The 27,630-nt window shown below is 40.4% G+C and overlaps 3 protein-coding genes across 5 annotated transcripts; 1 reads left to right on the top strand and 2 right to left on the bottom strand.

Moving 5' to 3' along the window:
* The first annotated feature begins 23 nt into the window (after positions 1–23).
* On the top strand, positions 24–8,882 carry RBM48 (RNA binding motif protein 48). The gene is made up of 5 exons (XM_056483629.1): positions 24–193; positions 1,982–2,172; positions 2,304–2,449; positions 5,313–5,848; positions 6,885–8,882. The coding sequence occupies exons 1-5, from the start codon at positions 77–79 to the stop codon at positions 6,966–6,968; spliced, it is 1,074 nt and encodes a 357-aa protein (XP_056339604.1). The 5' UTR covers positions 24–76; the 3' UTR covers positions 6,969–8,882.
* On the bottom strand, positions 7,208–14,446 carry CLXN (calaxin). Of its 2 annotated transcripts, none has more exons than XM_056483632.1 (7): positions 14,358–14,446; positions 11,871–12,065; positions 11,501–11,656; positions 9,987–10,091; positions 8,877–9,028; positions 7,991–8,095; positions 7,208–7,421 (listed from the first exon to the last, which is right to left on the bottom strand). In XM_056483632.1, the coding sequence occupies exons 2-7, from the start codon at positions 11,926–11,928 to the stop codon at positions 7,374–7,376; spliced, it is 624 nt and encodes a 207-aa protein (XP_056339607.1). In that variant the 5' UTR covers positions 11,929–12,065; positions 14,358–14,446; the 3' UTR covers positions 7,208–7,373. The 2 variants fall into 2 exon arrangements, with proteins under 2 accessions (XP_056339607.1, XP_056339609.1); XM_056483634.1 differs by having other exon boundaries at positions 8,877–8,980.
* FAM133B (family with sequence similarity 133 member B) lies at positions 12,570–27,630 on the bottom strand. 2 transcript variants are annotated; one of them, XM_056483630.1, is made up of 11 exons: positions 27,476–27,630; positions 23,774–23,871; positions 23,027–23,105; positions 20,797–20,871; positions 20,592–20,624; positions 20,128–20,196; positions 19,435–19,530; positions 18,217–18,264; positions 16,482–16,577; positions 16,168–16,212; positions 12,570–14,638 (listed from the first exon to the last, which is right to left on the bottom strand). In XM_056483630.1, the coding sequence occupies exons 1-11, from the start codon at positions 27,497–27,499 to the stop codon at positions 14,552–14,554; spliced, it is 750 nt and encodes a 249-aa protein (XP_056339605.1). In that variant the 5' UTR covers positions 27,500–27,630; the 3' UTR covers positions 12,570–14,551. The 2 variants fall into 2 exon arrangements, with proteins under 2 accessions (XP_056339605.1, XP_056339606.1); XM_056483631.1 differs by lacking the exon at positions 16,168–16,212.

The raw sequence follows: 27,630 nt of genomic DNA, 5'->3' as shown, positions 1-27,630 counted from the left end.
CGCGGCTCCTCCTCCCCGCCGCACGCAGGGAGCCAATGGCGGCTGCGCGTCGCCGGGCGCGGTGGCCGATGGGAAGATGGCGGCTGGCAGCAGCAGCGGGGCTCCGGGCACTCCGTGCCGGCACCACGCACAGCTGGGAGCCTGCGAGTCGCGGGCCAAGTACCGCGAGGGGTGGCGGCCGCGCGCTGTGAAGGTGCTGGGGACGGGAGTGTGTCGGGCGGAGCCGCGGTGGGTGAGGGGGCTGATGGGGCGACGAGTCCTGCGCTGGAGTCCCGCGGCTCCCGGGGAGGCAGAGAAGGAGGCCCTGGGCCTGGCCTGCTGCGCGGCAGGAGCTTCTCGTTACTGCAGCAGAACTAAGAGTTTTGGATATCTCTGTGTGTGCTCAGCTGTAGCGAGCGTGAGAAAGGAACCGCTAAAGTTGGAAAAGACCTTTAAGATCATGAGGTCCAACCCGCATCTGTTTCCAGCCTCTTGTCAGGGAGTTGTAGAGAGCGATAAGGTCTTCTCGAGCCACCTTTTTTCCAGGCTGAGCCCCTCCAGCTCGCTGAGCTGTTCCTCATCAGACCTGTGACCCAGACCCTTCAGCAGCTCCGTTTCCCTTCTCTGGACATGCTCTGGCACCTCCGTGTCTTGGAGAGGCCCTGAACTGAGCCCAGGACTTGAGTGTGGTCACTCCCTGCACACACACAGAAGGCACGTCTCTTTCACTATCACCACCCTCCTGTCAAATTTCAAACCTATCTCCATACTTCATGAAGTCTCAAAGCTATTAAGTTCTTTTATTCTTCCAAGCATACACAATAGCACATAGAACAGAGAGTCTTGTGCATCCACAGAGCTCTGGCCATTACAGGCATCCAGCCATTGCTGGAGGATGCATGCAGGAGAAACAGTATGGATGTCCTAAGTGTGGAAAAAACCTTATTTTAATCTTCTCTTCCTGGACAAGAAAGAGGTAGAAGGACAAACCTGCCACCCCACCCCACCCCCCCAAAAAAAAAAACCAAACCAAAACAAAGATTGCATAGTGAAAGCATTAGGTTCCTTCAATCCCTTGTTCCCAAAAGAATGTGGGTGGGTGTATGCTGTTGCCACAAGAAAACTTATGCAACCTGTCTGTGGAGACTTTTTTATAGTGGAAGTTTGAGAGTTGATTTCTGAAACATTTCCACTTTGCCCAGATTTTTTTTTTTTTTTTTTTGAGAAATATGTGTAACTTATGCTGTCTAAATGTTTGTGTTTTGGGGTTTTTTTTTTAATGAACTTGGAATAAATTTCATTGATTTCAGGGATGAGCTGCCTAGCTGCCTGTTGTACATAGTGAGCCATCAAAAAGCTTTGCTTACAGCCTGTTATGTGACAGTCACTACACAAAGCAGGAGAATGGCTGGTTTGGTTTTTAACCAGCTGGGAGAAGACCTTGTTTGTCTCAGCATCCAGATTTTATCTGCATGTCTTAAAAACGTTCACTTGGATCACTATGGCAAGGAGACAGCTCTGCACACACAGGATTTACCCCAGGGAATTGGGGTAATTGTTTTTAAACTCCCTGTGTGGAACAAAACAGTTTTTCTCACCTGTATGACTTCTCTGTCTATGAAGAAGTCTGGTTTTTCAGTGTTTTTTTCTGTATTTTGACAGTACCTTCTATGAACTGGTTACTGGTACATCTTGCATGGAAGCTGGCCAGAGACTTAAGAGATTTTAGTCAGCAACTGGCAGTAGTACTCTGACCTTGTGCAGAAAAGTCAAGTCTCATTTGTGATTTACTATGAGAGGCTTGAGTTCAGCTCTTGCTCAGTGATGAAGAGGTCCCAAATAGCCATGCACTTACTGCCCTGTGAAACAGAGTACATAGGGCTTTTCAGCATTCTGAGCGGATTTGGAGAATTAAGAGAAAACATGGAGAAAATGCCTGCATTTTGCAATAAGGCAAGAATGGGAATATTTTTGAATAGTCTTTGTTTTTTGGTTTTTTCAGGTTTACACTATCAACTTGGAATCTCGCTATTTACTGATACAAGGAGTTCCTGCATTAGGTGTTATGAAGGAATTAGTTGAACAATTTGCATTATATGGTGCCATTGAAGAATATCATGCTCTAGATGAATATCCAGCAGAGCAATTTACTGAAGTGTATCTTATAAAATTCAAAAAACTCCAATGTGCAAGGTATTGGACAGGGCAATATTTGCCTTTTGCTGTCTTAATCTTTTACACCTTCTGTACTTACAATTTGTTAAGTTTCTAGAGAGCTGGAGTAGAATTCTCAGTTTTGTCAAATATGCTTTAATTCCCTTCAGGGTGGCCAAGAAAAAAATGGATGAACGAAGTTTCTTTGGTAGTTTGCTGCATGTGTGCTATGCTCCAGAATTTGAAACAGTCCAAGAAACTAGAGAGAAGCTGCAGGATAGAAGAAAGTATATAGCAAAAGCAACAAATCAAAGAGGTTTGTGACTAAATTTCCTGTAAAATTTTAATGTTCTTCAGGGCAGGGGGGTGGTTTTGGCTAAAGTGCCCATTAAAGAAAACACTTTGTACCTCCTCTTTTAAAGGTGCTATAGTGTGTTGATGCTGGCCAGATGCCAAGCACCCACCAAAGCTGCTCACTCACTGCCCTCCACAAACTGGACAAAGGAGAGAAAATTTAACAAACAGTTCATAGGCTAAGATAAGGACCAGGAGAGATCACTCATCAAATACAATTGAGGGCAAAACAAGCCCAACTTAGAGACATAAAGTGAATTTATTACTAACAAAATCAGAGCAGGATTTAGCCCCAAACTGCTGCAGTGTGAGTCCATCCCATGGGAACAGTCCTTCCCAAACTGCTGTGGTGTGGGTCACTCCTCCATAGGGTGCAACCCTCCAAGGACAGGCTGCTCCAGCCTGGGAGCAGGGCCCCTCTCTCCATGGGTCTCCCACAGGGTCACAGCCTCCTCCCAGGCATCCACATGCTCTGTGTAGGGGTCCTCCTCCACAGGCTGTGGGTGGATCCCTGCATCCCCATGGCTCTCCAGGGACTGTGGGTGGATCCCTGCATCCCCATGGCTCTCCATGGGCTGTGGGTGTATCCCTGCATCCCCATGGCTCTCCATGGGCTGTGGGTGGATCCCTACATCCCCATGGCTCTCCAGGGACTGTGGGTGGATCCCTGCATCCCCATGGCTCTCCATGGTCTGTGGGTGGATCCCTGCATCCCCATGGCTCTCCATGGTCTGTGGGTGGATCCCTGCATCCCCATGGATCCCCAGGGGCTGTGGGTGGATCCCTGCATCCCCATGGATCCCCAGGGGCTGTGGGTGGATCCCTGCATCCCCATGGCTCTCCAGGGACTGTGGGTGGATCCCTGCATCCCCATGGCTCTCCATGGGCTGTGGGTGTATCCCTGCATCCCCATGGCTCTCCATGGGCTGTGGGTGGATCCCTACATCCCCATGGCTCTCCATGGGCTGTGGGTGGATCCCTGCATCCCCATGGCTCTCCATGGGCTGTGGGTGGATCCCTGCATCCCCATGGCTCTCCATGGGCTGTGGGTGGATCCCCGCATCCCCATGGCTCTCCACAGGCTGTGGGTGGATCCCTGCATCCCCATGGCTCTCCATGGGCTGTGGGTGGATCCCCGCATCCCCATGGCTCTCCATGGACTGTGGGTGGATCCCCGCATCCCCATGGCTCTCCATGGTCTGTGGGTGGATCCCTACATCCCCATGGCTCTCCATGGTCTGTGGGTGGATCCCTGCATCCCCATGGCTCTCCATGGTCTGTGGGTGGATCCCTACATCCCCATGGCTCTCCACAGGCTGTGGGTGGATCCCTGCATCGCCATGGCTCCCCATGGGCTGTGGGTGGATCCCTGCATCCCCATGGCTCTCCATGGTCTGTGGGTGGATCCCTACATCCCCATGGCTCTCCACAGGCTGTGGGTGGATCCCTGCATCGCCATGGCTCCCCAGGGGCTGTGGGTGGATCCCTGCATCCCCATGGCTCTCCACAGGCTGTGGGTGGGTCCCTGCATCCCCATGGCTCCCCAGGGGCTGTGGGTGGATCCCTGCATCCCCATGGCTCTGCATGGGCTGTGGGTGGATCCCTGCATCCCCATGGCTCCCCAGGGGCTGTGGGTGGATCCCTGCATCCCCATGGCTCCCCAGGGGCTGTGGGTGGATCCCTGCATCCCCATGGCTCTCCATGGGCTGTGGGACACAGCTCCCTCACCATGCTCTGCACCAGGGGCTGCAGGGGAATCTCAGCTTTGGCATCTGGAGCACCTCCTGGCCTCCTCCTGCACTGACCTTGGTGTCTGCAGGGCTGTTTCTCTCACAGTCTTGCTATGCTCTTCTCTGGCTGTAGTTAAAACTGCACAACCACTTATTTTATCTTTCTTCTTGTCTCTTACCACAGAGGTGTTAACCACCATTTCTAATTGGCCCAGCCTTAGCCAGTGGCACATCCATCTTTGGAGCCACCAGGAGTTGGCTCTAATGGACACTGAGGAAGCTGCTGGCAGCTTCTCACAGAAGCCACCCATGTAGCCCTCCTGCTGGGCCATGCAAACCCAATACAGATGCATTTTAAGTATGTTCACAGGGAGACATCTCTCAGTATTTAGAGAGCTATATCCTTTTCAAAATAATTTTTTGGCTTTGGTTAAGACTAAAATAATGAAATGTTTACACTTTAATAATGAAGTATTTCCTTGACTTTTTGTTTTCTTTCAAACTGTTACCGGAAATTTAAAGCACTGGCAGGAAATTTGGGATCACACTTTCACCCTTGTTCCAGCCTCCTCAGGCCTACCAAAGGGACAGTTTTGGAAGGAAGATGAACCAGATATACCAGAACCTTCAAAAAAATTTCTCAAGCCCACATCTTTGCACTGAGGGAATGTTAAGAATGAACTGTGTTTACAAAGGCTCCTGTTTTGCAGAGTTCCCAGGCAGCGCTGAAGGCAGGACAAGCTGAGGAATAAGCAAATGGATGAGCACAAACTTCTCCTTTCTTGTTCTCACATACATGGTTATCATTATTCATTGTGTGAGGATTTCTAAAGGGAGTAAACCCACTGATTTTTAACATCAAAACATCTGGGTTTTTTCCGTGTTACAAACCAGTAAAGGCACTAGATTGGAAAACTGATTTGAAAGTTTAATTTGTTGTATTTGAAGCTTAAGAAAATCACAGAAAGGTAGCTGGGAATCAAATAGCACTATATAGGTATTGTTTCTGCTTTTATATCAAAAGTTTTGTTCTTGGGTGTTAGAACTAATAATGACGTGAAATAGTGAAGATGCTTCTTTGTTTTTGTTTTAAAGATTGCTTTATATTAAAGAAAGTAGAAGGCCCTAAGAAGACATCCTCAAAGAACTCTGAGCAAGATTGTCCATGGATTACATCGGGATCACATGTAGCCAGTAACTGGGATCCATCCTGCTTTACAAGTTCTCCTGGGGTATCCCACAACATAGCATATCCATCTGGGAATCAGGATGAGAGCCTGTTAACATCTCCACACTATGATAACAATTGTACTGAAGTTCCTGGGTACTTTGGTCAAAACACATCTTTAAGTCCAAGTGTACACCCAGGAGGACATACTCCACCAGCTTCCTTAATGCAGCAAAGAATGGTTCCAGCTTACAATGGAATTGACAGGTTTATGCCTCGTACAACTCATCTGCAAGAACGTAAGAGGAAGAGAGAAGAAGGTAACAAGTTTTCCCTCGTTGGAACAAGTGAGGACAATACTGAAGTTGTTATTGGTCCACAACTACCAGAAATACCTAAAGTGGATATGGATGATGAGTCTTTGAATACTTCAGCTACATTAATTCGAAATAAACTGAAAGAGGTATGGGTTCTTAAAGTTCTGATAATTCAAACATAGGTGCTTGCAAATCCATAAAATTAATGACTCTCTGATAAATTTATTCAGCATTTATTCATTACCAGTTTATCTTCCACTTAAAGCTAGTGTGCTCTTACTATTTAACTTTTTCACAATCTAGAATATTATAGGCAATTCTAGTCCAGACCTCTTACACTGCACTTGAGAAAGTGTAAATGTCAGTGCGTGATCTTACATGATATTTAGTAAACCACGTTTTTTTCCCCACATGTGAAGGCATGATTACTTTGCAGGTAGCCCTATTGACTCCAGTGTGCTACTTGTGTCTGGTTTCTGAAAGGAAAATAATGAAAGTCAGAGTTCAATGTAATTTTGCTCCAGCATTTCTTATGCCATTAAAAGCTGTATGGAATCACTAATTCTATGTTGAGAAGCACGTGTTAAGCTATACATCCTTTTATGGTGGATATTAATCAATTAGCAGGTCATACATTCCTGACAGAACATTTCATTTACATTAAGATATGAAAAAGCTGCCTTGACTAACTAGATTGATTTGAAAGTGCATATCTTATAAATAAGCACTCTTAATATTAAATTAATTTCTAAAATACATGTCAAAATGCACATTTCTGCTTTCCCTTCGTTTCCTGAAATACCTGAGTTTATACAGCACGTTAAACTGTGCTTGAAAACACCTCTGTTAGGAAGAAGGGAGATGACATAAGTAATGCTATATCACTGACTATCTGACTGACTATCTGAAATCAGTTTGTGTAGCTAAATACAAAAATGGTAGTGCTAAGTCTTCTAAGTTTCACCTCTCTTGTGTTTAATGCTGCCTTTTGTTGTATTGCACTGTTGTTTGTTGCTTTGGTGTTACTTCTTTCCTCTAGTCAGCAGGAAAATTCAGTGCAAGTGTGATGGTAGTAATAAATCTCTCCCAATACTCAAATCTTGGAGATGTAGCCTTACTCTAAAATGAGCATAAAGAAAGTAATGCTTACAGGTTACTAAAATTTTTTCCCCTCCAATTTAGGTAGCAGATTCTGTTTCAACGTCTGTGGAAAAGCCAGAGAGCAGCTCAGCCAAACCACTTGTAAAGCAGAGAAGAAGAATATAGATACTGCTGGCAGCATCTTTCAATAGTCCTTTTGTAAAGAATATAGTTTAAAATACATATTTTTATTATAAAAAATAAAACTTTTTTTATACTGTGTTTCCCAGTAATTCCCTGTTAAAAATGATATCAGTTTGTTATTTGGAATGAGGAAACGAATATACTGTATTATTGTTGCAGTGTTGTCCTGTGTACCTCATATTGTAACATATTTTATAACTCACAGAAGAACTCTATTTAAGTAGAGTTACAGAAGTAAATTCATTTATTTAATAGCTTTAACAATAAAGGAGTACTGAAGCTTAGGAGCAACTTGAAACTATTACTGTTTTTACTATGTCATGAAGAATAGTGAAGACAAAGACCCCTTTTAACACTATGCAGCAATGGAGTTACAACTTGGAGTTACTATTTAGGAGTTTCCCGGAAAATTTTCTGTTCAAATGAGATACTGCTCTGTAAAAAAAAAAAAAAAGAAAAAAGAGGAAAAAAGTTAATTTTCAGTTAATGAAAACTTCTATTTAGTCAGAAAAGGTACTGAACTCAAATGTGTATGCAGTGAAGACTGTCTCTTGCTTTTTAGCTTAGAAAAAGTAAATCCATAGCATTAATGGTGTCATCACTGGCAGACCAGCCAGAACATTCAAAGTTATAGTTGAAGGAGAAATTAAAATTTTAGCTGCTCAGCAGTAGGAGTGTGTCACCAAGGAATGATCTGGCATGGAGGGCAAGAAGGCCCAGCTGCTGAATGAGATAAACTGGATGGAAACAGGAATGCTAGAGACTGGGATGACAATGTAAAGGACTGAAATTTCCCTTAGTGATGAGAGTAGTATCTTAAGCATTGTGTTGCAACAACCCTGGACTGGGAGTGCTCAGGGGAGTGTTTTGGGTAGCAGAACTGGCACTGACAGGATGAACCCAACACTGGTCTAAGATGCCCCATGCTGCCATTTACGGGATTGGTGCAAGTGTCTGTAGGGAATTGGCTTGTGCAGTTTTTTTTTAACTCAAAGTTAATGTACCTTTATGTCTGGCAAACATGGTCCAAAGGCTTCTAAGAGAAGGTTTTCATCTCTGACTGCTTTTTCAAAGTCCGTAAAAGAAAGCTTGCCATCTTGATCATGGTCCTGCAAAAGGAAGGGAACACTTCAGCAAAGGATTACTACTTGTACTTTTGTTTAACAGGTGTTTAAATAACATGGATTCTATTTTTAGTTTGATTTGCAAATTGGAGGTCATCACTTTCTGCTCAGAAATGGTTTGATTTGCCTCTACCTAAGGCAAAAAGGGCAGGATTGAAAAATTGAAAAGATGGGTTTAAATAAAAAGAGCTGGGATGTAGACCTGGTTTTAAGTGAAAATTTTTGACCACCACCATGGAAGGAGAGAGTATATATCTTGATATGGTTAAAATATTGACAGACAGTCCCCGGCTGATTCTAGATCAAGCACTGTAAAACAAGCTTCACATTAATAACCTTGAGTTTAGCATTACATAAATTGAGTAAAGACATTTCATGATTAGTTGATAAAACACAAATATACTTAAAAATGAAGTTTTTGCAGATGCCTGTACTGATGGAATAAATGCAGCTTACACTTTTGAGTTTTCCACTTCTGACTGGGCTTTGGCTGTGACTGGGTATGGACAGATGTGTATGCACATATACACAGGCAAGTTTATACATAAAGTTTATAGTACATTCACATACTAAATTAATAGTCTCATATGAGAATACTGGACTGGGACTCATGAGATCTGGATTATATTTCTGTCCTTCCTCAGGAGACTTGGAAGAATCCCACTGTAAATAAGATACTTTATTTTGTTACCTCATAGAAAGGTTTTAAGTATGAGTTAGTGAATGTTTCAAAGACCTTCAAGTATCACAATAAACAAGTACTTGCCATTTTCTTCAGTGCTATCTCTACCAAGTCCTTAACTCCCTCATCAGGCTCTTCATCAGCTGGTTGTATGAGAAGGCTGTTTTTCAGCATTTGAAACATTTCCTCTTTCGAAATGTATCCATCACCATTCAGGTCATAAACAGTAAAACACACTTTTGAAATACAAATAAATGTCAAGTTGATTACAAACTATAATTGCATACCATTTAAGCTGTTACCTATAGATAGAAAATGTGAACTGTATATTGTACATTGTCAGTTGAGCCAAATTTATCATATATGTTCTGGAACACTCCTGGCAAACACTTGTGACAGACAACACTGATCATTATACTAGTATCTTCTAGAGTGCTTACAGCAGGAATGCATATTTTACTGTTTGTGGTTGTCCTGACACACTGAATTACATCCTGGGCACACATCCTAATACTGTGACACCCCTGACCACTTTCCAAATGAATTTATATAATGCAATAGGCTAATGCTGCAACCTAGGAACTACGGAAACCACATGTTGTCATTTTCCTTTACTGTGAGGTTTGGTTTTTTTTTTTCACCCCACATGCCCTATTTTTTCCCCTGCTGCTTACTAGAGTCCTTGCTATTTTTTCTCTTTCATCTTTCTCTATCATTATTGCAGGGGTTCTTGTTACCACCTTACAGGTTTTCCATCTATGCTGTCAAGCTGAAGAACTGCTGGAGCTAATGCAACTGCTGTGTGCCAGTAAATTAATGTTGGCACTGGTCTTGCTTGGCTTGAGACTGTTAATTAGCCAAAGCCACGCTAGAGATTCATCTGCTTCTAGTTTTGTGTGTGAATACAAAAACATGTACACTTTTTGTCAAAAGTGTAAACTAGAATAAACTACAGTTTAAATGCAAGATTTTGAAAGCAACAAAAGAAGGTGGTGGCTGTGGTAACAGCAGTTTACATAGAAAAAACTGTCTCAGAGAAGCAGTTTCAGAACTCAGTTCATTGCATTAAACTATACAGAACACTTTTCAATTACCAAATACTTAATAAGAGTAACTACTAAATTACAACAAAAGCAATGTGTTGTTATAAATTCAATCATTACTACTAAATATTAGCATACAGATCAATCTTACGTTTCATCTTCTCTTCCAGTGTTCCCCGGAGTAACACTGCTAAGCCTTCCACCCATTCCACCACAGTGATGCAGCCATCGTTGTCTCTATCAAAAATGCTGAACACTAGGAGGTGCATTAGACACACTTTAAATTTATATGATAGGGAATCACAAAAAAGGGATGTTTTCTTAAATTCAGTAAAATTATAAATTGTCTTTTTAACATGTTTGTCTTCTTTCACCAAGGTAAGATTACCGTTCTTGACCCTAAGATGTAATAATGAAAGGGATTCTGCCCCTCAGTTTACTGATCCTCCACTCCAGAATCCTGCCTGGTAAGATTTTGTTTGATCTGACTTAAACAACTACAAGAAATATGCTTCTATGCAGATGTAAAGCAAATAAACCAATACCCTTAAGAGATAATTCTGCATACAGATTAAGATTAAATTAAGATTTAATTTAAGGAAAATCTTGGACAAAGTAAACCTAGAAACAATATATATTAAATATACAAAGAAAAGTAATCTCCTGTCTGTCATGTAACATAATGTTTTTCTTTTCCCTTCCCTAAGCAACTTTAATCTCACAGCTTCACTATTCATACAGCCTGTAATATAATAATTCAAATCCAAGATGGAATTCAAAGCATCCACTATCATCTATAATTTGTATTTTATAATATTAATTAGTAAGTTGGCTGAAGGAACACCACTCCATGCAGAGCCAAGCATTTTTGACTTAGAAGACAATAGGTTTGCTTTTGCGAACTGAAATCAGCCCCTTTGCTTTTAAGCATTAAAATAATTTTTAAGAATGCGTAAGGTAATGTGAGGTATCTTCCAAGACACATTTGACTTGCTGCATAAAATTGAAACAAGTTTTTATTTTATGGCATGTAAGTAGCTCTTCTGCTAGAGACATGGAGAAAGTTGAACCAAAGGGTGGCTCTTGGCAGCCCAAGACTGAATGAACGGCAAACCAATGTCTGCTCTGCATACTCCTCTAGACACCTCTACATCAGAGACCATTCCTTCTACTTTCAGTGACTGCAAACATGTCCCTTGTTACCAACCTTTGAAATCACTGTATTTTCAAGGGGTTCCTTGGCTCATTACTCTCACCTCCTTGTACTATCTGCCCCAGGCCCTTCAATGCTGTTCACACAGCCTCTATTCTCAAAGTTATCCGCTGTAACAGAATGCCTTCCTGGGACTTCCCGGCCTGAGCTACTGCTGTTGCCCAGCAGCGACAGCTCCCGGTGGAACCACCGGAGAAAAGAGACGCTGCCCTCTTCTGTCACACTACTCCTACAGGGCAGCACAGCTGCCTCTGGCTGGTCTGCCTCGAACTAGAGAGTGAGCTCTCCTGAACTAAGGGAAAACTGCATCGCATGAAGAAAGAAAAGGTGCCATTTTCTCAACAGCTCCCGAGCATTACTGCTCCTTTGCTGTCCCGGGCAGGACGAGACGGCGCTGCTCGGTGTGGACACGCTCGGGCCGGCAGCGCCATCCCAAGCCCTGCCCGCCTCACCTCGGTCCAGCACCACTTCATCCGTCATGCCGAAGGCGCTGTGCAGGGTGTCTCGGAACACGGTGCGGTCGAAGCCGGCCGCAGCATAGTCGCGGCGGGCCTTGGCCACCAGCGTGTCGAAGAGCTTGATCAGACATTCCACTTCGCTTTTGTTAACTGCCCGGCCCAAACACAAGCAAACACAGGTTGTAAATTAAGCTGGTAAAATACGAGGCAGGCACAGGGCCGTGACACCGGCACCGCCCCCCCCCCCTGTTCCCAAGGGAGAGCCGGGAAAGTGCCTCCCATGGGAGGCGAACAGGGCCACAGAGGATGAGCACGGCAAGAACGGGGGGCGGCCGGGAGGCTCCTGCAGCCGGGGGAGACTCACAGTGCTTGGCGGATCGGGTCAGCGAGTCCACCAGCAGCTTCATCCCCTTCCTGCTCATGGCGGCCGGGAGCCGCTCCGCCGCCGCTGCCCTGGCAACGCGGGGCGGCGGCCGCGGCCTCGCTGGGCCGCACGGGCGGGCCGGACATCAGCACACACAAAGGGAAAACAGCACGGCTTGACACGCGTTCAAAAAAACTGTCGTAAAAAAATAAAATAACTGCATTTCAAATTTATAAAAATGTTTGTGGGGAAAAAACTAAAAGTTTAATACAACATAAAACAGCGCTTGTTCATCTGCTGTCAGAAAGCAAAAGTGTTTTAAACCACTCTTATTTCGACATTGCTCGTTTTCTGCTTTGTCCCTCTACTGAAATCTGGAACGTGGGTGTAGGTGCCACCCAAAACCCCGGTCACTGTCCCACGACCTCGGCGTGGGCACACCAGGAAAGCTGAAGGGCTGGGACCAGCCTCCACCTTTCCTTCAGGAAAAGGGCATGCAAGAGCAGACTCGACATACTTGTTAAGGTATTTCAAACTGCAGCAGCTCCCTTTCTAAGGAGCTTGGTTAGGAATGGACAAAGTCCATAAGCCCCTTAAGTGGCTACACCCTTCCCAAGCATGACAGCAACACTCAAGCCCTACAGCTGAGCAGAAGAGTCACACAATTAAAACCACATACCGGTTTAGGTATTTGGAAGACTGGGTCTCATTTCCATTTTTATTTCTTTCTGTGGCAGGTGGTTGTGTAAAAGTCAGATAAGGTATCACACAGGACAGAGCATTTATACTATGGTTCATTACAGGTTCTTTTACCAAAACTGCAACACCGCAACTTAAAAAGAAAACAACCCCCAGAAAACTAAACACAAACCCCAAATCAAACCCCTCTGTTCACTGCATATCACCTTTATTTTAACCTCACTGACAAGTGTCTAGAATTGGTAACATCAAGTCCAAGAGTATAAAATAGTTGATGAAAATATTACTATTGTTTAGATGCACATTGCTGCAACTCAATTGTTGTATTTTCCCAAGAACTTGAAGACAACTTCTCTGTAAAATGACAATATGAAATTATCTTTCTCCCACGGATTTTAGTTATGGTTTGCAGACTAATAACCAATGTCTTAAAAATCCTGAAATTATCTGGAACACAACATTTGAAACATCTGTATGCAATAGAGGTAAGTTCTAAGTTAGCACCTGTGCAATGGAAAAAATGGGTAGATCAAAAATACAATCTGTAGTTGACTACCTGGGATAGATGGGCATTTGTTAAATGCTAACAGAAGGCCCAGCAATCAGTATTTCAATGGAAGATGAAGTGAGAATTTAATGTAAACTCAAATTTAATGTAAAATCAAATGATTGCTCATGTTTTCTTGTGGGCACGTTTAATTTAAAAAAAGCTTTTTTTCAGTTATCTAAAGCAACTAAACTAAAGTAAAACAGCTTTATGACTTAGGTCAACATTCTGTAGCCCTCAAGTACAAAAATATAAATACAAACTGTTTAAACAGTATCTTTTATGAGATTCTGGCAGCAGTTTTTTTATCTAACAAGACACATCACATAGATCTGCCACTGAACTTGCTTAGAGTAAAATCAGCTTCAATATGAAGCTGTTAAGGTATCAAAACCCTGCTTTTTACATGCTAAATAACTTCAGCAAGTGTGCACTTAAACACAGCAATGAACTTGACTATAACTAAATACATACATGAAAATCTGCATGTGAAATGTAATTCATAGAACTGGTTACAACAAATGATTACCTGCATTTTGTTAATTTAAAAATGGTACAAATCATGCAAAACAATTATAAAGATAATGCAAAGAAAGCTACCAGTGTTTGCAAGAAGTTTTCAATTAAACCAAAATTACATTAAATGAAATACGCATATTTACTAGCAAAGGTCTATCGCTATTTCAAAAAAGCAGAGGTAAAATCTTCAGGTTTTGACTGTCAGTTATACTGCAAAATGTCATTGCTCTTGCTTAATGCAGAAAGCACATGCTTGGAAGCTCAAAACTGCTCATTCAGAAAAGTCTGCTGACAATAGCTCTAGCTTCCCAGGAATGCAGAGATGCATGGATTAAAAGTAGCAGAGATTTGCAAGAATCAAAGGCAAAGGCACCCTATTCAGGTAGCCAAAATGGTAGCATTCCCTTTCTCATAAGCATGGAGACAGTAATGGGGCAGATAATACACATTTCTACGAAGGCAGCCTTTTAAATGTTATTAATTTTCCATTAGCAGACACCAGCTTGTAGTAGTTTATGCATAATATTAACCTGCAGGATGAACTTGGGATTTAATTTGTCCTGATTTACAAATAAAGACTATTACTAATGCTTTAAAATACTATTTTTACTATCTAAGAAGTTTAACTCTTATTTTTCAGTATTTTACACCTCAGCTGGCCTACCATCTGATATTGTCTCAAACATCTAACACTGCTTACTAGAATTTTATAAAAGTTGTACCTCATGTATTAAGCAGCAGGCAATAACAATGGTCTTTCCCAGCACAGCTGCATCTGGCTGGCTACTGAAAGATTAGGAGTATTTCTAAAACACAGGAAAACTCATGCAGTTTGGTAAAATTTGCTGTCATTTCACAGTTTAAGTTTCCTTTAGTCATTGCACTTCTGTTGATAGTCTCAGGTTGTTTTAAATTATTATTCTGAATCTGAATTTGAACCAGCAGTCTTCTTTTTCTTCTTTTTACCATGTTTCTTGTGCTTCTTTCTCTTTTTTGTTTTATCCTAAAAAAGAAATAAGAAATTTATTGTATAATACAATTGCCATCTATTACATTCTGCTAATGCAAAATGAGAACACAGAAAGGATATCTTTTGAAAGACATTTCAAAAGATATTCCAACAGAAGCCTACTGAGAAAATAAAAAAAGAAATACTTTACCCAGAAATTTGCACTATTATGAGCAGTCTTCAATTTAAATTTATCTCCATTATGGTATGGCTATTTCACACCTCTCGTCACTGTCATTATTACATTTCCTAACATTTTAAATTAGTTTCAGAGCATTACAGATTACTGAGAAAGTACTAAGGAACTGCTTTGACCAGTAGTGACATATTTGGGAATAACTAGGATGTTTACAGATTTTAAAGTAAGCGCTTAAATTCACTGTAAAATTAAACAGTTCAACTGCACTTGGCTCAACTATCACCTGTACCTTGTTTAAAATAAAACAATTATGATCTCAACTGTAAATATAAATGCACTCAAATTAACTGTACTGGAATCAGTTCTCAAGGTAGTAGGTTCGTCACTGTAATACAGAAGCTAAGAGATGTAATCTTGTCTTTTGCCAAGCAGAATTTCAACTGAAATTCTCAAATAGGCATGGCATTATGTAAATGAAACAATCAGTATTAAAGCTTTGTTTTATACTCCTTACACATAAAAATCTTTTATGAAAAAGACCATAAACAGTCACTAGAAACATTATGGCAAACAGTTCATATGAGTCTGAAAAAACAAACAAGTTCCACAGAAAAATGTATACTGAGTATCACTGATACTTCTATGCTGTATTTTTAGGTGACTGATGTAGACCTTCCCTTTGCCCTACCTCATGTGGACAACTCAGATGCCTGATAAGGAACACTGCTGCTGACAGGGGAGACAAAGACATCTCAAGTGGGCATTTAGGATCCCAAACCCACTATACTCCTAACTGAGGAACCTCAGGTACATGTGGTAAATCTGGATTCCATATAAATCACTGCTGAGCCTTCCTCTCACTTTTACAAACAGATACAAATAAAAAATATTGAGAAAAGTAACAGGTTGTTGGCAGCTTTTTATTTGGTTGGTGGAAGAATTAAAATGGCACAGATATTGCATAGATATTGCAGAAGTTGTGTCCTAAAGCCCTTTCTATGGTGGCAGAGAAGGCTGACCAAGGAATTATACACAATGTTAATGAAGGAACAGCCCTGATGTCTGTGTGGCAAACTACTCCCCTACTTGGTACCACACAGATATTAGTAGTTCTAGGCCGTTGATATGGAATAAAATACATTCTACACTAGGTGTTAAAGCTGTATAAATCTTAAATCACATATAGGTAAAAGAGTGACAAATTCCTCTTTAATTCAACAATTTAAAGTGACTTCAGCAAGTAAATAGAGAAACTGTTAATTTAGATGTAACAGTAGACTATTGCTATGAAACATTTGTATTAGTGAAAAATGTGAAACTGGAAATTGACAAGTACACAGTATTTATATCCTAAAACTACAGTATGAGTAAGAGGGATACTTGCTGTTTTCTCTTTTTCCTCATTGCTTTTCTTCTTTTTTGCTTGCACCTAAAGAAAATTAAACCAAATGTAGTATCCACAAGAAGCTGATTCTCAAGAAAATTAATTCAAATTCACTTGTAGTTAATAGAAGCCAGACTAAACAATCCTTAAATGTTTATTTTACAAGGAAAAATACAAACAATTTTGAGTGCACTCTTCAGTTCACCTGTAGAGTGCTGTAGAGTTTTAACAATGTCTTAAATCTAAGCTAGTTCATTCATTTGCTTATGAACCTACAAGCACTGTAACATTTGAAACTGAAGATTCACACTGACCTCCTCTATCTGATCTGATTCAGATACAGATTCTGACGATAAAGGTCCATCACCACGATCTGCCTTCTTCCTTTTCCTGTGGTGATTTTTACCTTCCTACACAAAATAATATATTTGTGAGTAAAGTCAGAACTTCCACATTTTATAAAACTTCTGCTTAAAAATTAAGATTGAAATATCACTTCTAAGTTGTGAAAGATTTTAAAATATTATTGACATTAAACTAATTCCCTCATCATCATCAAATTACCCTACCAAACTGTTAATATCAACTTTTAGGGAAAATAATGGTTTTCTGTATGCTCCTTTTCCTTGTTACCAAGATACAGCAACTGTCTAAAAGTGAGAGGAATAATAACAGTCTCTTATTTTAAATAATAACACATGGAGGAGTAAGCATTTGAAAATAAAACATTTCACCACTTTTGAGTAACTAGTAACTGAAGATGTCTCAATATATACATACAAACACTGTAGCTTCAAACTCTTGCTTTGTTCATGAAAGAAAAAGCTCCCTCTGTATTCGAGCCAAACCAGGACAAGCTGTCCCTGCCAGCTGTACTTCCAACACATCACATTTCATTCTGGTGAAGATACATTTTTTTAAATTCTGATGCTGTGTGAGATTGTTCTGATGAGCTGCTTTTCTGCTTCTTGCACTTCCTTTGCTCTGGACAAGAAAATGTGTTCCTAAGACTGAAGGTACTTTCACTCAGTTTCTAAGACCAGAAACTTCCCAAAAGAACTCATGAAAAATACACAGGATACAGCCCATCTGACACATGGGGGATCTGCAGGTAGGGGAAGAAAGACCTCTAGTCCCCAAGTGCCCTTTGCTTTCAGATGTGTGAAAGCAGTACTACAATAAGGGACCATGATAGATACTTGGTCTTCAAAGAGAAGCCATTTAAAAGGATGAGATGGGAAATGGACACTATAAAATAGAAGCAGGAGCAAGGGGAGAAAAATCAGTACATTTCCCAAATGCAATGGAGATTTTGTACATCAAAGTCAGTAATATTGACCAGACCAGGAGAAGCCAACATGATAACGGTAACTGGAGAGAAAGACTAGGGTGGACTCTGATAGCATTTTTTGTTTATCCACAGTGTACAAATAACTAAAATTGAAGTCAATTAGATTATTTGCATTAAAGATAATGGATGAGTGTACAAAATGGTGCAGTAGTAGGAAGAAAAGAGGATTTTCATGCTTAAGGAAATGATAGAATAAGGTCATTTTTCTGAAGCTAATACATTTTTTCCTCTTCAATTCTTCAAAACTGTCATAAGTATAGTATTTATAATTATGGCTATAATTAGATAAGGATATCCTCTGCTTATGTTTCTTCATTTACAGCAACAAGTCAATAAGCTAACAGGTATGCCACTGAAAATATCATCACACACATTTTTTGGCTCAATGTGGCAGCTAAAGGTAACCCTCAAAACACTAAGGATGCAGCTGATCTACGATAGCAAATTAGATACAGTTTTAATTTACCTTTGTAACAAGAACAGATTCCAGTGGTTTTGACTAGCAATAATTACTAAACCAGGAGCTGAATCCAACTAAACATCTACTTTGAATTGGGTGCACTGAATACTTTCTGACTGTGTGGGTTTGGACAGAAAATTTCCACAGATGTAAAGTGAGGCATTTAATATTAAGAAAAGAAATAACCGTTACGTATGCAACATGCACTTCTGATATAAGGATTTCAAGAATAAAATACCTTTTCTTTTTCACAGTCTTCCTTTGACCTCTTCTTTTTTGTGCTATCCTAAACAGAAAGGAAAACAAATCACAACAAAATCATTTCATGAAAAAGAAGAAATCTCCAAAGCAGTCTGACCAATAGTCTTATGTCTGTTCAAGGTAATTCTTCAAGATCGTCCTTTCTACCTTGTATTGACAAGAATAATATAAAAAGCTGTATTTTTGATGCAGCTGCTAATCTCCTAATCCAGCAGCATGAGAAGGTCTGTATGGAATGAGGTAATAGCATCCTTATAGGATGCATAAAGAGCCTCTGGGAAGGATACCAGCTGTCACTGCTGCAGCCATATAAAACAGTTGGGAGTAGTTTTTCTTTATCCATGTCCATCTCTGCTGAATAGACCAGGCTAAGCAGGTATTTTCCCAGAGTTTTCTGAAGTATCTCTGGGTCCCTTTATGTAGCAGAAGTTTTTAACCTCCAATTAGCACAAATTCCTAGGTATCTGCAAACAGGCATTCATTATTATTTATATCCTACCAAATTAGGTACTCCAGTGAAAGCCTGTGATAAAGTCTACACAGAAAATCTTAAAAACTCACTGTATTATTAATATTTAAGCAAAAAATACAGTACCTATACACTGCAGGACAGAAAAATGCTATCATAACAGAACAATCTGCCTCATGTATCTTCACTTTTTTGTTCATTCAGTAAGCCCATGTATCTACATTGCTATGCTCCAGAAAAGGAAAAAGACAACTCCAATTTAACATGCATTTTGGAAAGGCTCAGTTGTCTAACAGGAAACTACTCAGATATTTAGAAAGGCAATGTTCTGGCCACTGCTATCCTGAAATATATGCATTTGCAGATATGGTGTTGAATTAAATTGCATTAAGACATAATATACATAGTGTTAATGTATTATCAAAACTAGACATTTGAGCAGCACAAAAGCTGCAAATGTCTGGATTCAGAAAAATTACTACAAATTGTTGGAATAAAGCATGTTGATTTTCTAAAAGTCCAACTGCTTCCTTCAAGCATGTGGCCAGTGGAGGCAGATTTCACACTGCGTGTGGAAGATTCAAGTCCAGCTCAGGCCATGTGAGAATACACGGCTTTAAAAGTGGAAGACAAAAACCCGTATTAATATGTTAAAGTCAGAAATCTTTATGGTTTTATAACACTGACCAAGAAAACTTGCCAAGAGCAACATATCTGCATATCTACCTTGCTGTCTGACTCCGATTCTGAAGTTGTGCTTGCTGAAGATTTCCGGGAGGAGCGATACTTCTTCTTCCTTCTTTTCTTCCCTTGCTTTTTATCCTATCCACAAATATTGTAGAAAAATAAGGAAAGACATAAACTTGAATTTATTCTCACCAGAATTAAAGTTTTACATTAAATGCAAAGAAAAGGAAACATCAAATTCCTATATGTTACAATGTTATCCTGAGGAATAAAGTACACTACAATTGATTCTTTTAGTGGAGGACATTCATAATTCTTCTGCATTGAAAAAATGCAAACTGGTGAAAAATCCAGGTTTTCTAGATTCTGTTTATTATTTAGATATGTGCTGTAGAATCTGATTATCTGTAACAAAGATTTTTGCAAGAAAGTAAAAATGGTATTTTTGCATTTTTATGATTAGGTAGGGGATTCTATTAGAAAAGCAATTCAGTGCTAAAATGGATCCAGTTTACAAGCCAGGATGCCAAAATCTGTAGTGTTCATACAGCAACTATTGACTTGATATGTATGTCTAAAATTCACAACTTTATTATATATACCAAATGCATAAAAACTAAATGGTTTTATCCAAACCAGCCCCTCAAAATATTCTAAGACATAATATCAAAATCTGTGTTAAATAAACCTCATGAACAAAACGTGGTAAGATTCCAGTAGGTTAGCTCTTACCTCATCTTCTGAATCAGATGAACTGCTGGAAGAATCAGAGCTTGATGAAGAAGAGGAAGATGAAGACAACTTGACCAAACACAACAAAAAGTGAAGCTTGTGAGATGCAGCATTTTGTCTGGCAAATACTCAAAAGCCCATCCAAACATGCCCTTTAAAATGTCTTCATTTTCAAAGCATAACCAATACAATTTTACTTCTGAGAAGCTGGTCTCACATAGATTTTTCTTAAATAAACTGCTAAACCACTTCTAATATTTTTCTTTTAATAATATCTATTTAATGCTCTTTTCCTGCCTTTAATTTTCCTTGTACCAAATTTATGCAAACCCTTTCTACATAAAAGGTAATTTAACATCTAAAATCAAACTTACAGCCATACTTTCTCTTCCCAAGAGAACATAAATAACAAACAGGAACAACCCCAAAACAAAAAAGCTCCAAACACTGAAAATTTTGCTCACCCTATTAGATTTCTTCTTTTCCTTTTTCTTTTTCTTAAAAATAGAATAAAACAAATGTTACTTTAGCATAATTTCTTCTGGCATGCATTTAGGTTTATAAACTTTGATTCTGACTTTTAAAATGCATTCATAAAATTCTGTGTCGGCAGCATTGATTATAAATCCAGTTCCAAACACAGAATGCATACAACTGAAAACAACTTACCTCCTTTTTTTTGGAGGAACTCTCATTTCCACCCAGTAATTTCTCCCTGTGTTTTTCCAGTTCTTTCCTCCAATTCTGAAAACAAAACCAAACCGAAACAGTAACAGGAGGGTAATTTCTGAACAGTTTTTTTTTAAGCTCTCCTCTACCTGACATTATAATTTTAACAAAACTCACAGAAAATAAACAATATATAATGTTAACCAAAGCTACAATACACTTGATTTTACATAATATTATTATTCACCAAAATACAGTGTTAGTTCACAGTTAATGTTCAAGTTATTTGCCTGTAAGAGATTGCCATTTGTCTTGAAGGTCATCAATTATGGTATTTTTGCTTTTGTATCAGAGTGTTCTTTCTAGAGCACTTTAGAAAACCAGGGTATCCTACCAGAAAAACTGTGATTTTGTCTTAGTTCTAAAAATCACCCAAAACAAAACTTCAAGACAACTTCTCCTGGCCTTTCTTCAACATATGGGTGTCTTTAGTGTGTATTCTGGGCCTTGTTGGTCAGCAATAATTATACCAAATTACTATACACATCTTCATAGAAATGCTCTGATTTTGTTAGGCCAAGCACACCAAATAGATGAATAAGTCTCCTCTCATTCCTCCTTTTCAATTCCCCACCTGGTCTCTAGGTTTACTTAAAATGTTCCCTTAAAGAGCTCTGAAATAAATACCCAACCTGCCCCCATGAAACTCAAAGGCTGCTAGGTTCAATCTGCACTGTCAGACACATCATGTGCTCCCTTCTTTATTCTGATCCTCACAATGAAGCTGCATTGGTAAAACAATGATGATTCACATGTTGTGCTGAGGAGACAGAAATATCAGGAATCAAGTAACCTGTGCAGTGCAGGATGATACACAGATCCCACATCAGCACACTGTGAACCAGCTGAACTGAGCTGCTGAGGGACATGGCAGATTAGCCAGGATGCTGTGTATAATGTGCTTCCACAGACCAAGGCAGCATCTGTGGGTTGTGTACTTTGATACACCAGGTACCCAGAGCTACCTGAGGGGTTTCTCACAACAGCCTGTGCTTCATTAATTTAGACCGTGCTAGTGTTATGTTTTAAACAGAAATGTCAACTGTCAGTAAAATAGGGAAGGCAGCATCTCATTCAGAGACTTGTGATCTTTTCAGGCATTCAGAGATTCATTCTTAGGAGCTTTAGGAATAACTCATGGCCACTTCACAATTCCCTGCATCCCTTCCTATTCTGCTACCATACTGAAAGGTTGGTAGCTTCTACGCATGCCAATTTCACTTACTTCACATTAAGCAAAGATAAAATCAGGAAAGGAATATGATAGAATACTAAACCAAACTCACTAAGCTAAAACTCAGAGTGCAGAACAACAGAGATCCTCTCAGCATCATGGCCCTCCACATCCTGGTAAAACCTCTTAGGCAAAAAGGCACAGCAAGAGTACTATGGGTACTATGCCCTTCCAGTAAGACAGGAGGAGCATAATCTCCTTCAACCAGAAATTTACACACAATGATGAAGATTAGTGAAGCTTATCTCAAGATACTAGGACCCAAGAAGGAACAGAAACAGTTAAATTCACTGTATACTAATTTCTCCCTTGAATACAACAGGAGTTGCATGTGAAACTTTCTAATACTATGCTGATCTTCAGCAGGTACAGAACACAAACATCAGAACAGCTGCATTTATATCAGGAAACCAGTATGTGTTGTAATCAGCTTAGGATGAGAGAAAAACAAGTGCTTCATAGTCCTATCTGGCTGAAAGCCATTCTTTGTGCCTTCTCCCATAATAATATTACATGTATATTCCTTGCCAAAGACATCTGTTTCCAGTAATGCATTTTTTTTCCCTCTACTTGGATTCTGTGGCCTTGAACAAGTGAATATTAGCACAACAGACTTTGGTTTATCATACCTGAAAATGCACTGTTTAAGTTATTGGTATGAGCACATGCACTTGTATAAATATATTCATGTTTATGACAAGGTCAAGTTTTATGCACCAGCAATTTAAAAAAATTTTTTAAAAAAAAATTGTTTTTCTCTGAACTGAAAGTAGCTCTTCACTGGTTAAGTTGTAAACTCAACTTCCAGCATAAATGAAACAAAATAGTTACTCATTAAAAGTTGGAGCGAAGTGAAATATTATGGCTACTTGATATTGTAAATGATAACAGAAGTAGTATGTTAGATAAAAAGAGTCATGTATTAACATTACCAACCTCATTCATCTTTTCTTCAAACTCAGCCAAAGCCCTGGATCCTTTCTTTTTCTTTTCTAGTTGTTCTTTCACTTCTTCCCTGTATGAAAAAGATGCTAGATCACAATTTTTTTACAATTAAAAATACTTTATTCAATGTCTAACTTTTCCATATAGTCTTTTTGAAGTTTAGCCTTGGTTGAACTTCCAAGAGAAGAAGAATGAAAGCATCTTAGATGTTACACATATGGTAACCTAGCCCTAATAACTTAAGTATGGTTGTTAATTCCCTCCAAAAGATCTGAAGCTAACTTTGCAATCAGGAAAATTGCTCTCTAATGTCTCATGAGGGCAGGCAAAGGGATTGAACATAAAGTAAGTTGTTGATAATATCTCAAAGTGATGGTTTTGTTGGGTAGGGTAAACTGGATTCTAAGAATATACTGGCAAAATGATTCTTTTAGAGATTAATTTGTTTACAAATTAAATATATGTACAAGGTTTAGGTATTACAAGATGAGAGAAAGCTAACATGACCTTTTCTTATTCCAAGAAACTGTTGCTAAAAAATACAGACAAATGAGAAATACACATTTCAAAATTATATTCTATTGTTTTTATAAGAGGAGACTGAATACATGTTTAGAAAATAATATCTAGGCCAGAGAAAAGAAATCTTTCAAAATCTATTACTGGATATTCTGGGGAGGAGGTAGGTACCAGTGCCATTTCAGTAAGAGGGAACGAATCTTTCACTTTGCCACTTACCATGTTGGTCTTGGCCTGTTCAAGTAGTCTTGTATTGTTGGTCCTGAATTTGGGGCAGGACCTCGTGCCCTGGCCATAGCTATGGGATTCATATAAGCCTTGAATATGAAACAACAAAAAGAAATACCAAATTCATCATAGTTACACTATGATACCAAAATACAAGGTTTGTTCTTCACAGAAACTTTTTATCACTCCCTGAAAAATAATTCTGACTTGTTCCTAAGAATATGAAATATTTAGCTAAACTGAATTGATTCAGTCTGGAAGAAAGACTCTGCTAAGTGCTTTCAGTTGGAGTTATAGTGTGGCAGAAAGAACTGATCCACAAAAAGACCATGTTCCTTATAACAATTCCCTTCCTTAAGCAATGATATTGCAAATAAAGAATGGTATCATGATTACTGAAATATTCCTCCTTGGGATATAGACAATGTAATTAAATTTCAGCTCTCATTCTCTGGGACAACTGATCCTCTGCCTTTAATGTTCTGTTCAAAATTGCTGACAGGAGTTACTAAATTCTGCATGAAATTTCTTGCACCAAATCAAGCAAGCAATGGTACTTTGCTGCAATTATACATGTAGCAAAATTCTGTGATTTTGGCTATTTTAAGGCTACTTTAAGGAGGAAAAAACTCACAAAACCCAAACATACATAATCCCAGTGTTATGAGATACTGTATCTTTCAAACCTATACATCCTCTTTGTATTATAAAAGATTAAATTAAATTATAAAAGATTAAATTAAAATTTAGAATTCATAATCCACCTCCCCAGTTAATGGTAAAACTCTTCCATATTTTTTATGTCACCTACATTTTGTTCATGTGAAAATGAGGTACATGTACCCCATTATCTCATTCATTTTTATCCCCATGTCATCCCAACACATCTGCAGAACATAACTGTTCTTATTGTTCAGTTTGGAGACAAGGAAAAACATCAAACAGCCAAAAAAATGACTTGCTTTGGCTGCCCAATTTGAAACATTTTTTAAAGAGTACATTTTGTAGATCCAAAGCAAAGATTTGACCATCTGTGTAGCTCTCACATGTCCAACATTGCTTTTTATCAGGCATTCAGAAACAACCATGCACAGTAAATGAGCATTTGTGAAAGCTATCAGAAGCAGCTGCTGCTTCCTCCCCTCCTGGTGCTCCCACTGCAGAAGCAGTGACCACAGCAATGCTGAGTTTCTGGACTGGACTGCAAGCAGGCTGAACTTCAGCTCCTGGGGATACACTGGTCCTGGAAGAGGCACTCCAGGCTCTGCATGGGATGGGGCATCTGCTGGAAGGAAGCACTGCCCACACAATTTTGGCTCAGATTCACCAGCTGCACCACTCTGAAGCAATCCAAAGACCCTTCAAGTGGAACATTTTTCAACTCAAGTTGACATTGCAGCTCTAAGGGGACATTTGCTGCTATTTCTTGTGGCTTTGCTTTGTTGCTTTAATTCATACAAAAAGGGCAAATAAACACGGAGGTGTGCAAATTGAAACAAGTAGCACAGATGGACGTATGCACTCAAGTAGTCACAACACTTAGAAAGGCATTCACATGACAAATCTAAAAATGAAAAAAATCTAAAAATGAGTAAAACTTCTGTAACTGAGTTCAGCTTTGAGTGGAAAATGAGGTCCTTCAGGAATGCAAGACAGCACTATTTGGACACTGTTTACACTAAAGAAAGATAATTTCAGTGTATTAGAGCCAGTAGAAACTTGGTTTACTCCAGTGAGCACATCGACTTTTGGTTATCATTCAAAAATTTGCATCTGAAAGCTCTTCTTAAGCAATTATTTTTTAAAAAATTAGGTCTCTTGCTGTCTTAAATAAAAATCAGCAACTTTCCTACCTAAGCTAACAAATAATGAACGCCTCACCACTTCCCAACAAAATTCTCTACCTGCAGAAAAGGCTACAGTTGTCAAATGCTGATTTTCTACTTGCTCAAACTGCCCCTGGATAACTGGCTAGGAAGCCTTCTCCTTTCAGTGGATTTCTTTAACTTTACCACAGCAAGTACTTAATGACTGTGTGCTGCTCTATATTCCAAGATTAGGAAATGTATGTCTTAAGACATGTTCTTAAAATTTTAACCAGGTTTGTTTAGGAAGAATTACTTCACCAATAAACATTTCTGGAAAGAATTTACACTACTTTGCCAAACTGCATGTCACTAACCAGAAAGAGCACAGAAATGCACCCTCAGTAAAGAAAGTGATGTCTGCACATTCATTTTCTTCTGTCAGCAGTTTGCTCAAGCAGATATCAACCAATGTATTTGATGCATAGCTTCCTTGCTCATGAGAAGTGTAAGGCACCTTCTGTCAGGGTTCTCTGGGCAAGCAGTACTATTACTGCCTTGCAAGTATCCTGTAGATGTGTGAAAAGCATGTTTATTTATCAATTCCAAGAAGTCAAAAATGATGGTGTATTTAAGAAGGGACATGGCAGAAAATAACAGTAGAAATCTCTATGATCATACATGAGTAGCAAAGGGTCCTATATTATAATCTGTCTTTAGTATGTATTATGCCATGATGGTGTAATAAACCTTATATAGGAACATAAAGATTAGCTGGCATTGGTAGGTATATGCCAGCTGTCCCATTAAATTAAGAGTAAATATATACACACCTGAAAACCTTACAGGACATTTCAACCACAGATCCAGTCTTGGAGTCTAATACACTGTCAAATCTTTCTTAGTAGACTCTGTTTTTTTGATAGATCAACAAAGCAATCAAAGGGACTTTGCCATCAATCTATACAATATCTGGGTCCTTCCTGCCTATTACTATTATATTCCATTGAGGTTCGCAAAGATGTGAGATGATCTGAGTACAAACTCATAGTATATACAAGAAAGAAAAAGGGAAAAAAGGTAAAGTATTATGATTATGTTTTTAGCCATAAAATTCAGCAGCAAACTTACAATGTTTATGAACTGAAGGTGAAAGGCTAACTGGTACAAAAACATTTAAAAAACAGGAGGAAGAATGCATGTGTTTCAGTTATGTATGAACTCAGGCTCTGCAGTCAGGTTTGTAGGATTTTTTGCCTGCTGAGCGCTGGCTCCCGAGGCAGCAGAGTACTGCGTAAAGCTCAATTTCAGATCTCTCAGGTACATCTGAACGCCAAGTTTAAGGAAATCCGGCTTAGCTAGGATCAGAGCTACTTCAGCGACTGCTGCAACTCCCATTGGGAACATTTTATTTTTGTACGGACCAGGCCAGCATCTTAATCACCTTCCCTCGACAGATCACAAAGCGGGCGTCAGTCAGATGCCGCCGGATTTGACAAGGCATCAGAGGTTCTGCCAGGGAGCCCCGAGCACGTGCGGAGGGAGGGACAGCCCACCCACACGGGGCTCGGGCAGCTCCGGGGCGCCGCGGGCCGGGCGGGGCGCGGCGCGGGGCTCGGCCCGCCTTTGTCGCCCGCCGACGGGGCCCCGAGCGCGGCCGGACCCCGGTCCCGGCCCTCGGCAGCCTCCGGCCCGCCCCGCCTGCACCGGGCCGCTCCCGTCCCCCGCGGCGGCCCCTTCTGCCCCTCCCGGCGGCCGGAGCGCGGCGGCGGCCGGACGGGCCCGCCCGGGCCGAGGCAGCGCCCGGCTCCCCGCGGTCTCGGCGCCGGGCCCGCCCAGAGGTGCGGCGGCTGCGGCGGAGCCCAGCCGGGCTGCCCGCGTTACTCACCACACGGTTATCCCGCTTCCCCATGGCGCCGCCGTGACCCCGCGCCGCCGCCCGCCGCCGCCTCGGCCCGGCCCAGGGCCCTTCCCCGCGCCCGGGAAGCCGCGGCCCCTCTCGGCCCCGAGCGGCCGCGGAGCTGCGGGAGCGGCGATGGCGGC

This window comes from Oenanthe melanoleuca, chromosome 2 (assembly GCF_029582105.1).
Source record: "Oenanthe melanoleuca isolate GR-GAL-2019-014 chromosome 2, OMel1.0, whole genome shotgun sequence".
Taxonomy (NCBI): Eukaryota; Metazoa; Chordata; class Aves; order Passeriformes; family Muscicapidae; genus Oenanthe; species Oenanthe melanoleuca.
The sequence above is the reverse complement of the archived record's forward strand: the minus strand, read 5'-3'. Positions and strand labels throughout refer to the sequence as shown.